The 12,728-nt window shown below is 41.1% G+C and overlaps 2 protein-coding genes across 21 annotated transcripts in view; both read right to left on the reverse strand.

The window, feature by feature from the left end:
- The window catches only part of macf1b (microtubule actin crosslinking factor 1b), a 31,066-nt gene extending 20,322 nt beyond the window's left edge, over positions 1-10,744 (reverse strand). Inside the window, exons 1-3 of one of the 3 annotated variants that reach the window (XM_051407589.1) lie at positions 10,601-10,744; positions 10,372-10,430; positions 9,355-9,466 (exon numbers count right to left, since the gene is read on the reverse strand). In XM_051407589.1, coding sequence (XP_051263549.1) covers positions 9,355-9,466; positions 10,372-10,430; positions 10,601-10,729 — 300 coding nt within the window. In that variant the 5' untranslated portion in view covers positions 10,730-10,744. The other 2 variants (XM_051407587.1, XM_051407588.1) reach the window with 2 other exon arrangements.
- Positions 10,745-11,897: 1,153 nt separating this feature from the next.
- Positions 11,898-12,728, reverse strand: part of plecb (plectin b) — a 128,079-nt gene continuing 127,248 nt past the window's right edge. For all 18 annotated transcript variants that reach the window (XM_051407572.1, XM_051407573.1, XM_051407585.1 and 15 more), the window contains one exon: positions 11,898-12,697. The gene's annotated coding sequence lies outside the window, so the exon portion shown is untranslated. The remainder of the gene's footprint in view (positions 12,698-12,728) is intronic.

Below are 12,728 nucleotides of genomic sequence, written 5' to 3' on the forward strand. Positions count from 1 at the left end.
ATCTCAAAGACAAACACGCAACACAGAGCAACAGTATAGACTCAAATATCAGCATAGCTTTGGATAAATTAATAGTTACTGAAAATGGCCATGCCTACTGAGGTATGGTTAAATGTTGATCAGAATTGTGTATTCTTTCAAGAAATCCAAGAAGCAAAAAGGCTGTTTACAAAGAGCAAACTGTTGAAGAAAATAAAATGTACTTACATCAGAATGATCATTTTAATGTTGGCTGCATTTCTATTTTTCACTTGGTTAGACTAAGTGAAGAAAATCCCCCATCCACTACTCATCCTCTGTCACATGGCTTCCTCAATCACTGAGCAGCAAAGTCCAAAACCAAACTCTCCCTGAGCCAATCCTACGTTACTGGCAGTTTTGGCGGTTTGAAGCTTACGTGAACCACACTTACCCTGAAGCACAGTTGAGCCAAACAGCATGAGTAAAGGAATCCAGCCAGTCCTCAATCACCATTCAAAAAGGAGAGAAGGGGGGGGAAAAAAATCCAGCTTTGTTTGAGCATCCTTTGAACGGCCTCCCAGCTCTAACATCCCAAACTGATGGCTGAAGGAAGAACACACATACATACTCCCTCTAACGCACACTCAATCAAGGCCACTCATTCACACATGCCCACATACAAACACACTTTCTAAACACACTCACACATGCCCTGATAACTCATGCTTTTCCGTTGCCCACAGTCACAGGCAAACAATGTCCTCCTCTCCCCTCACAGTGCACCCCTCCCCTCCCCTCACTTCACTTCTCCTCCCACCAGCTCTGCTCCTCTCCCTTTCTTCTTTGTTGTGGGAGCTGTGATAGAGGAATTCCTTCCTTGTTAACGCCACCGATGGGATAGTGCGCCCAGATGGAGACAATGTATTCCAACGGCTCAGTTGAACTCCCACAGTTTCCAGCCAAGAGCAGTTTTCACATGGAGGTCAGATTGTGCCCGGTGCCATACAACGACGAGGCGGTGGCATTCTCACCAGCGCTGCTACTGCTGCTCAGGTTGCTCCTGTACCAGGCAGCTAGGCGGCAAAGTGCCCCCTTTACCTTCCCAAGGCTTTTTCTCTCACTCTCTCCCCCTTCTCATCTCAACAAAGCCCCTCCTCTGGGTCTGACTGTGGCTCAGAAAACTCCATGCTGCTTCTGCTTGAAAAATGGGATGGGTGGGGGGCTAAAAAAGGAGAGTTTTCTAAAGACCCCTGGGCCGCCCTCGGAACATTCACATGTTAAGTGACAGCTGCCTCTGCCCATTCCCTCTCTCGACGGCGAGGGAGAGAAGTGCAGGCTACAAAAGAAGGGACCCACACCCACCCTGCTACCCACCCACTCACACATTCACCCCCAACCCCCTTGCAGTCCCCCCTTCCCCATTCAGAGTCAGTGCAGCAGTCTCCACAGCAGCAACAAAGACGACTAATTACTGTAAAACATCTCAGATTACTTTTCAACTCACTTCCAGCCATTGCAACCTCGGCCCATAAACAAAGAGGCTGGAAACAAACACACACAGACACAAAAATAGAGAGCAATGGGAAGATAATACGGAGTCTTTTCTCTGCTTTTGGCATGGGAAAGCAAAGGAAAGACCCCTATGGTGAAATTCTATCATTCCCCATTTCAGTAAGTCACAATATTTGCCTGCACACCAAGAATACTGTATGCAAACACCATTACAGCAACATTGACTCACATTTTCTGGTGTTTGAACTAAACCATGTGAACCTTTTCTTTTTCAGGTGTTAATTTAGATGCTATGGGATGAATACAAATTTCTCTCTGTGTCATCATTTGCAGGTGCACTAAAACCCAACAGGTGACTAACAAAGAGCGTTTACGCCCCAAATCCTGCCTACTATTCCTTTCTGCCTGTATTTCTCCAGCCAAGCAAGGAATCAACCAATCGACTGATCCACCAAATGCGTGCATGCATGTACAGTACACACACACACACACACACACTCTCTCACTTTGCATGCAGATACCCGCCACTCAGCCCCCTACCTAATCCACAAGGTCACTCATTTGAGTTTGAGTTAAAGGAGAATGCATCTGAAGGATGAAGAAACATTTTATAATATATTTTCTATATTAATTTGCCTGTATTTAATCTCCCAGCCAGTACAGCCAGGAATTATAATATCGTGTACGAGTAGGAGGAATGTGCAAGTACATATATCACCTCACAAAATATCATATTATCCATACCACTCGCTCCAGTGTAAAGTGCCTCCTGTATTACATGTGAGTGGAAATGTCTTTGAACCTGTCAATGCAAACGTGGTTTATTCAGCATGAGGTGTGTGCAGAGTCGTGATTTATTCGGTGTGGGCCACAACATCAAGATGTCACTCCATTAACAAAGAGTCCAGTACATTCTGCGAGAGCTTAACACGTGGTTTGTGCCTCTCAGAGTTCAACATAACCAGAGATAAAGGCTTTGCTGCCATATTATAAAAACACTGTACTGAATTTTGAGGGCTGTGTCACTAAACAAGACAAGAGTTTACAGCCATGGTTGCGGACCTGTGAGGCTGTTCTTTGGCACAGTGCTGATTTGAGCTAAATGCTAATCAGGTGATATTTCCCATGTCCACCACCTTAGTTTAGCCTTTAGTTAGCATGCTAACATTTGTTTATTTAGCATCAGCTGATGGGAATGGTATTAGTTTTGCAGGTACTATATTTGGTCATTAACCAAGCAAATTGGGCCCAAAGTCACTGGAATATTTCTTCTTAATATAAACTTTCATCCACCCAAATAATTCACTCAAAACCAAAGATGTAAACCTCATGGTGGGCTAGGGTTAAACATCAGGGGATCACCAATGTCAATAGGATTCATCCTCTGGGACCCATAAACGTCTGTACAAAGTTTAATGAAAATCAATTTAATAGTTATACCAATAGGACCAACGCGGTTGATCAATAGACCGACGTTGCCATCCCTAGAACCACGCTACTATTAATAGTAAAAATCACATAATGTGGCATTGGGAAATTGCACTGTTTCTGTTGAAGGTGGATGTGATGTGGCTCAGCTATGATTAGTGAAAGTTGCGTTTTGAGTAATTACAACGTGGTGTTCTGAACATTTTGAGAAAGATGCTGAAATCTGTGGCATGTAAGCTAACTGGGATGGGACACATTTATGTTGCAGCCTCACATTGCAACTGGTAACATGAAAATATTTCCTAGCGCACTTACAGTACAATCATGTTATTGTCCACACAGCTATTCATTAAGTAGCATTATAAACCTCAATGAATGAGTGCTTAAGATGCTGGCGGTGGTAAAAAAAATAGGCTGTTAATTCTACTTTGAAGCTGCTTCAGGTTTTCTCTACATTACTGCCCCATTTCTGACCCCCCGGCTTCTTCCAGCCTCAATTTATGCAAATGGTGATAAAAAACAAAGGCGTAGAAAAAAAGAAAACTGAAAATGCCTGTCACTGTGGCCAACGAGAGAAGGAGTGAATTGAATAGAGTGACCCCTGTAGGGTCAAGATATTTAACCCCTGAGTACTCCAGTGCTAATACAAGAGTTCCCAATCTCCCCTCAAACATATGCTGTGTCTCACAATCTTGGAGATGTACAGTAGTACAAAAACCAGGGAATCATACATTATAAATGTCTTTAGTTGACAAGACAAGAAATGCACAAACCCACAGATAGCTGTTTCTTTGGGTCACTTGGAGAGCTAATGTCTTTAGCTGTTTAATGAGCAAGTAAGGCTCACATTCCCCGTCCCCCCTTTCTTCATCTGAAAGGAGCTGGCAGTGATGAGGCACCACTTTGCCAGGAAGACATTGTTGTAAAACCATGACACCTGATCCCAGCTTTCAGCATCCTGCAGCCCCCTCTGTACTAATTAAATGATTTTGCCAAAAAATCTCTCCTCTCCATTTCACAGTAGGTGCACACAGAGCTTACACGCAGGTCTTAAAAATACAAGAGCTGATGTGGTTGAAGAGCAACTGGCACGCCGAGCTATGCAATGATGCAATAAGCTGTTAGAAGGTGGCAAGAAAGAAACTCATCTTTCCGTCAGCAGCCTTCATTATGCTTCTAAAATGCATGTGATAATGGAGTGGACACAGAATGGGAATGGAATAAAGTGAGTTCCAAATTAATGTGATTCCAAATTAGTGTCCAATGGGGGCCCAAATCTGATCACAGATCCCATGTGCCAAAGGAGCAGAGAAAAAAAGATTAATTTTACGGGCTCCCTTTCTCCCTCCTCTGCTATCTCAACCTCTCTGCTGCCTTCAAATTAAATAAGACCTCAATGGCTCCTCCACAGAGCATGATAATTAGCCCTCTTCGTGAGACATGAAAAAAGAGGGGGTCCCTTTTAAGGGTCAAACCAGAAGCACAATTCACCATGCACACTGTCATTTATCACCAAAAGAGGTTGCTTCCAAGAAAAGTGGATGAAAGGCCAATGGGCTTCCCTACTGGGTTTCCCGGGCCGTGCTCTGCAGCCTGGATGCTGGAAATCACAGTCGAGGATTCAGTAACGTGGGGACAGAGGAGTTTAACTTCATGATCAGCTCCGCGCTTGATTCAACTGCTCCCAGGAAGAGAGGATTTACAGCCATAAGTCTTCCACATCTTCCATTGAGCACAGGAAGGCACAAGCAATAAAGGAAGAGGCCCCACATTGCCATTAACCCTGATAAAATGTGCGATTCAAAAAATCTCGTATGGGGGAGATAACCTAAAGTGCTGAAAGATGAAAATCTATTTGACACACCAAGCAAATGAAAAACAGTCAATTGGATGTGACATTTAATCTCAACTTGAGACTGTAGGATAAACTGGTTTACTTTACCGCCATCCGAGCACCCTTCATTATTCATTTGTCCTGTAGGTGATTCACAGCAATGAAAACAAGCCTCCTTTTTTAAAGGTTATGACAGCGCCAGAGAGCAAGGATGCTGTTTGCTGGCTGTCAGAAACAGAGAGGAAAGGATAATATGCTGTGATCTTTCACCCCTCTTCCTGAGCCTGTTTGTAAGTTGTGGGTACAAGGCTTATTTGGGATGCAGCATCTGCCACAGGCCCAGGGAAACCAGAGACCTTTAAGACACAGAGACCCTTTATCCAGAGGAGGCTCATCAGCAGGGGGGCAGGGGAAGCAGAAAGAAGAACGTCTGACCTTAACCTGACTGTCAAAGTGAAGAGATGACGTTTGGACTTGTCAATGACATGATGTTCAGACACAGCATAAACAGAAAGTTAAAATTCCTATCAAAAGACTTTCACTATCACTCAGCTGTGTAAGGATTTCGTGTCCATACTGTCCCCATTTATAACCAGATCTTATTCAACACAGTAGTATCATTAATTGGGTGTAAAGTAACACATTTAATTAATCAATAACAGTGGGTATTATTACAAATATAGAAGTGGTGATCTTGTGAATAGTTGAATTGTTGTAGAATTTGTATTACTACCACTTGGAGCAAAAGCTGGAGATTTCAACCATTTTCCTTTGCATTTATCAATCGATTTTTATCTCTGGTTGTATTATGCCAGTGGTTCTCAAACTGTGGGGCATATAGCTACTGCAGGTTGGACGTGGATGACCAGGGGCGTGGAATATTGGCCAAAGTACTGTATATACAAAATATTTGAATCGATATGAATTACATTGATTTGTAACATATTCAATTCACTGGATTTTCTAAAAACTACACTACAATATCCGTTCAATAGCTGATTTGGAGCTTTTGACTGTATCATACGATCTTACTTAGGTAAGTCCATCCTTAAAGAAATCCTTAAAGTGCTCAGAGGACTGGAAATTCTACAATTCCACGACATCTGGGCAACTCCATCTGCTGAGGATGATCGAAAGCTCCAGAGTAGCTATTTAATGGACCTTGTGGAATTGTTACTGTGATATCAAATTAAAGAAGTGAAAGTGATAGAAAATGTTATTTGTATCATCCGGGTGATGATCTGGTGTATGATATATGATCCACATTTTTTCATTTTGTTAGTATAAGCTAATATAAAGCTATAATGTTGTAGCGAATTATGCATGGCCTTTGCCAAACATGCACATCTAGTGAACTGATGATTCGCTCCTTGATTTCTCGGTCTATTAATGCATTTTCATATTCAAGGTTTCCCGGTCCATAAGGTCGGCATTCACAAACTGAATGGTATTTCCATGTGAAATGCTTATTATATTCATGCTTGACAACCTCCAATTTGAGGCTCATATGCATCCCAGTGTACATGGGAAAAACAGTTTAAGATGTGCCAGTGCATGCCTTGTGTTTAAGGAGCAGGTGCGTGTCTCTTTCCTGTGCAGAGGGGTCTGTATATTAGGGGCTGCTGAGGGATGTCCTCATTCATGCTGCTAACTAACGAGTCCCTCAGGCCCAGACTGAAACCAGCAGTGCAGCAGACTAACAGCATTACCATGACAAAGGTCTGTGGTCGGATGCGGTATGATAAAGGCATGGTAAAGATAAAAAGACACCCCCTTATTTCACACACTCTCATTGGGGGTCAGACTAGGGCTCTCCAAAGCGTTAAAGCTTTGGTGACGTGATAAGACATGCCTGTGCATCTTACACATGAGTCCCCAGGGAAACAGAGACAAAATGTAGCATATAAAAAGAATTTTTAACTAAGAAGACAGTCTTCTGTTGAAGTTGCTGAGATGCTAATCAATGAGCTTCTTCAGAGGTCATATAGGTTCAAACACAGATCGTATTTTGTCCCTTGGCCCTTTTTAACCACACAATCAATTAATGGCTCAAACATTCAGTCAGGACAATGTAACACATTTACTTCAATGGACCATATAACTAAATCAACCAAAACCAATTTTTACTATAACAATAAAAACATCAAGCACTCTTGATCCTTTTGTGGAACTGATTCACAGCTCATTGAAGCTGTTGCAGTCACCCTTCACTAAGAATAATCAAATAACTTATTACCTCACCATCTTGCTGCTCTAGGGAGCTGCATCATGTTAATGTTTTGTGCTAGGAAGGCTTTCACTTGGTGCTGCACAATAGATCAAGCTCAATGAAAATGTTTCTTATCTAAAGGCTGAATTCATTCTTTCAGCGTCAATGCACGATCCCCTGGAAGATAAGATGTTAGTTTCATTGTCCCATTATGCAAATTCATTTTGCTGATTGAATATTGCTAGAGTTTCAGAAATGCTTTGGAGATAGACGTGATCTGATTGGTTGAATTAGACTTGATGGGAGGAACCTAAGCCCAACAGGTTTAATGGCCAATTATACTGATAGGAGGAAAGGTAGCAATGCTAGGGCTAAGCTTAGCTTGTTAGCAACCCTGCTGGCCTGCAGTGAACTTTGTTTGCCATTTAAGTTCGTCATTGAGAGTTTTTTCAATCCAAGCAGTAACAGTTTCTGGTTGCCACCTTGACTGACAAATCTTTGTACAAATATTGGTATAAATGGCCGCATGACAAAATCTACAGTTGGTGTTCAATAAATGCCTCAATAGTCAGATCAGAGTGCTCTTACCATAAAGATCCTGCTTTTCTTTTTTTCTGCCCCCTTGCCTCTTCCTCCCATCTGAGTCTAATGTCTTTTCAGTGTGTGCGCTCATGTGTGCAGAGGGCCTCCAGTGCCAAGCACTTCTCCAGCCTGGCTGTCCGGGCCAGGCACAATGGAGCCTGATTCCACAGCCCCTCGGTCCCCCTGTGGCCTAAAGAAGTCTCCCCGCAGGAGTGGAGGAGGACCACCTCAGTGTCCGTGTGAGTATGTTGGGCTGTGAAAAACCTCCACAATCCCCTTCCTCTTTTTTGCAATGCTCAATTAATTAAAGTGTTAGTGTACTGACCAGCATGACTCATTGGTTCATTTTCCTCCTCTTTCTTTGTTTACTTTGCTCTCTTACCAACATATTCTCAGATATTGTTTACAGGTGCCAGTTGTACTACTAAACTGAGATAAGATCAGTCTGCATTGATCTCCATAGGGATGTTGTAGTAGGTAATGCAATAAGATTGTGTAGTGACAAGATGCATCATGGGGAAAAAAAGGAACGGAAACAGAAAATATCCGAGGAAAACATCAGAAAACAATAAAAACAATTCAAACTGTAGGGTTCATAATTATTTTTACAGCTATAGTAATAACAAGTAATATAGTTAAAATTTGCTACTTAAACAACATGCCCTATGCTGTATTCAGATAGAAAAATTGCTGTGGCCCAGATCTGGCCCACATACCGTGTGGAATGATGGCACTTGGACCGTCTGCTCCTGTTTGCCAGATTTGGGCCACAAGCAGATCACAGCATGGCCGCATGTGAGCCAAGACTGAACCACATAAACTAAAAGTGGCTCAAATATGTTTTAAGATAATCAGGCCACATTTGCTGCATCAGTTTCGGGCCACTTCAGACTCACATCCATTTTAAAGTTGAGTGCAAGAATAATTTAAAAAGGCCATAAAACATCTTTATTTTCTGTTTGATTGTTCGCCCTCTCACCTCATCATTGTAACCCTCCTGGGTTATTTTAGCCATGCTAGCAGTGTGGCTGATGAAGGACTGCCTGTCCAGTCCAGATAGGAAATGACTGATGATCTATGGTCCTCAGAGGATGAAACCCACTGAATTTGGTGAAAACCTGACATTTAAAATAGCGCCCCTACCATGAGGTTGACATTTGCAGTTTTGAATGCATCTTCAAAATTGACATTTTCCAGTACTTTGGTTTATAATGAAAGCCTGCAAAACTACAGACTTCCCCATCAGCCTCAGTTGTGCTTTGTGTGTATCGCTAATTAGCAAATGCTAGCTTGCTAACACACTGACATAAGACCTGCTTAGCATTCTCATTGTGACCATGTTAGCATGCTAACATTAGCATTCATCTTAATCTTAATCACTGCTTTGGTACAGAGCCACTAGCTCTGCAGTTGAGTCCTGTTGCTTGATAATATTGAAGTGCTGTTGCATTGTTTTTCAGTGTGACAACAATATAGGGCCCCACAAGTGTCTTTGTAGCCTTCAGAACAACTGCAGTTGTTGCACATGCACAATGACGGAGAGTGCGAAAGAGCAGAGACATGACGGATGGATTTCTTTGCATGTGAAACGCCCTTTGTACCTTTGTTTGAGAAATTCTTGTTTTTAGACTGAAGTGCCCAGTGCCTGATAATATTCAGTAACTTGAAATATAACCAATGGGGGAAAAGCATGCTGTCATCTCAGCTAGAGAATCAGATGACACACATGCACAGGTGCTTTTGACAACTTTAACATGGGTGTGGTGAAAGATATAGAGTGAAAGGTGGAGATACAAGAGAAGGCAGACCGACATTAAACCCAACTAACCCTGGGGTCCAGAGGGGGCAGCCTCATCTCCATGCTCTTCAGCCACTGCCTCAGTGCTCTGATCTGACCCCTAAACTCACACTGCCATTGACTCAAGTCCTCTTCATCCCTCCTAAAACAGAGAGCAGAAAGCGCAAGATGTTATATTGATCATATTTTACAATTGCATATCTTCATCATATAGTGAGGGAAATGGAGCAAGTGCACTTCATAGGATCATCTAAATCGGGCCAAACAAATGTTAATTATTGCCTTATTATTTATTTGTTTATAGAGATATATTTTTGTACAGTCTCAAGCTCTTGGTTTGTATAAAGCACTGAGTTATTATTCACATTGCATTTACAGTGATACAATGTATATATATGTATTTTTTTTTTACAAATATCTTCTATTTTTATTTCAGTAAATTGAAATTTGAGTGTTCTCTGTCTGTGTTGGCAGGAAGCAGAAAACTGGGAGAACAGACACAATAGCAAAGTCGTGACCTGTATTACAGCAGGAAGAGGTAAAACCAAGCCTTCAAGAATTATTATTCTTATCAAAGGACAATAAAACCAGGGCGCAGGAAAAAAATCTCATTAGGGAGGCATCTGCTCTCTCTCTGTCTGTTGGGCTGGAACTTTAGTCTTCTTGTTTCAGTATGTTTCAATTAGATGTTTTCACTGTGTGCTCACTTCACAATTCAGTGTCTTTGCTGGCAAGTGCAGATGCATCGGTCTATGAGGCTGATACAATTGACCAACTGTCGTCACAGGCTGTGTGTTTTGGTTTGTTGACCGTTGATGGCCACTTTCAATCGAGCATTTCTCACAAGGATTTGCTTCAACTATAAAACAAGTTAAATTCAAAAGTATGTGATGAGCTCTTGGTGCTTATATGAGACATAATCTGAAACTATTTCTTAAATGTTGAGTAATTAACTTGTACAGATGTCATAATGTGTCAGTTAAGGACTCAAGTTAGCTATTGCTGTGGCACTGTGCTGAGAAGAATGAATCTTATACATTAGCATACCCATATCTCTGATCCTGTGATGTGGGTGTGGGTGATCCATCCAAAGCACTCGCTTTTTCCTGCAAGAGACCATTGGGGGAAAAATATATACAAAATGAACCCTTGCACCCGTCCTTGGGTTTAGCTTATTTTTATAGCATTTCCACCTGCTTGAGCTGACACCCAACAGTTCATTACTGTATATGGGATGTGATGATGTGTGTGTTTTTACTGTTCTCTTTGTTCTTACCTCCCTGCCTCCAGCCTCTGATGCAGGGAGAGCTGGGAGGGAAAGGGTCAGATCAGAGTAGTCAAGGGAGCTTAGTGAGGAATTCTGGGAGGTGAATGCCCCATTTCTTCTGTTGGCAGGCTCCTCCATCAAACCCAGTGGCTAATGTTGGCACATACAGTAGAGCAAAATATGTTCAATCCACAAGCATATCATGGGTGTTCAATGAAGAGGTGATTTCCAATGAGGATCTAAATGCTGTTTCAGGGTCTTTGACATCCTCATCAGAACACATTTCTAGGGAAAAAACTCATTTTGTGGGGAGCTAAAACAGGTATTATGTAGGCAGTACTATTGTATAATCATGAGCTTTCAAAAACCTAGTCAGACCCTCACAAATGGGACAAATACCTCATCATTACTGTAAACATGGACCTCAGTGGGTTCATAACATGCTTTTGCACTGTGTTTATTAGGCTGTGTTCGATCTGATTCACTGTTGCTTCCTTGGGGATGAGTGTAGGTCAGTCTAACACTGCCCTCATGTGGTCTACTTCATTTTCCAGGAGGAAGATTATTACCACTGGGAAGCCAATGGGTTAATCAGCAGAGACCTTGGGCAAAATATCAATGTAATTGTTTCTCCCCTTTAACCATTTCATAAAATAAAATTTACTTTGTATGCAGTGGTAAAGAAAACAAACACTGGAAACCATCCTATTATTGTTCCACTGCAACAATATTAACATTACCCTCTATATAAATGATGTGCAAACATCAAAGTTATTACTTTTTGCATATTTCTTCTTATATATTAACATACAGCACTAGCTGGTTTACAATTGTTGTGCTCTAATAGGTGCTTCAACTTGGAGGGATAAAACATAGGCAATATGTGAAGTACTTTATTTGTGGTTTTCTATTGTGTCAAATGAAACTTAAAGGTCCAGTGTGCAGGATTTAGTGCCATCTAGCGAACAACACTGTTGCTTCACACTCCCCTTCCAATTGCGATTGGAAAAAGCACACAAAAAAAGCCAACGCTCCTATCTAGAGCCAGTGTTTTATTAAGTCTCTTCCGGGATTCTGTAGAAACATGGCGGTTCAACATTGCGGCCTCCATAACTGGCATCATAACAACTCATTCTAAGGTAACAAAAACTCAACAATCCCTATTTTCAGGTGATTATACATGAAGGAAACTCCATTTCTACCAATAGATCCTCCTAAATGTTACACACTGGACCTTTAAGACAGGAGCATTGAAAAAAACAGTCGATAGCGTCAGATGCATGGACATTGATGTATGACAAGAGGGCCTCTTCAGAGCATATTTATTTACAACATAGTGTTATGTTCATATAACAGAATCCACTCACCATATCATTCAAAGCAAAAAATCTGCCCCATAAGCAAAATGAACCAGTTAGTTTGTGAATTTATATATTGCTAAAATTAAAATCAGCAGTTACATCTGCAGTTGTCTAACATTTTTCCCAAATATTCTTTGTAAAGTTAGTCAAACATGCAAGGCAAATTCATAATATATATCAAAAACTTGATGAAAACAAAGGGATTTACACATATAAAATACGTAAGAGATACATAACAAAAAATGTTTGATGTGGAAAAATAACTATAAGCAAAATAAAGCTTCAAGCTCTTTTTCAGTTTGCAAAGGTAATCTGTGGCAAACTGTCAAATGAAATGAGTTAATTTGATATAATACATACATTCATGCATTGTAGTGCTGTGCTCAATATGTCAATTCTCCAAATGTATCTTATTAGCACTTTGGTTGGACTGAATTTACAGAGAGAGATATTACAAAAATATACTTGAAGATGTGCTGTATTATCACTAGGTAATCCCAATGTTAATGAATGAATAAGCATGCACCTCCAAAGCAGTGTGAATGCTTTGGGGGTGTTCTCCAAACAAATGTGAATATGAACATGACAAAAATCACTATCAGCATTCAAGTAATAAATATATGAAAAAGGTCATGAATGAAGAGTGTTCCTAGAAAGGCATCCCAAGATAGTGTCAGGTTGATTCAGCCTCAGCTTTCTTCAAATGTGATGTGTAATGGAAGAAAGGACATACTCAATGGCAGATCTAGAAACAAAAGAAAATAACTATGAATGGA

Source organism: Dicentrarchus labrax, unplaced genomic scaffold, assembly GCF_905237075.1.
Source record: "Dicentrarchus labrax unplaced genomic scaffold, dlabrax2021, whole genome shotgun sequence".
Lineage (NCBI taxonomy): Eukaryota > Metazoa > Chordata > Actinopteri > Moronidae > Dicentrarchus > Dicentrarchus labrax.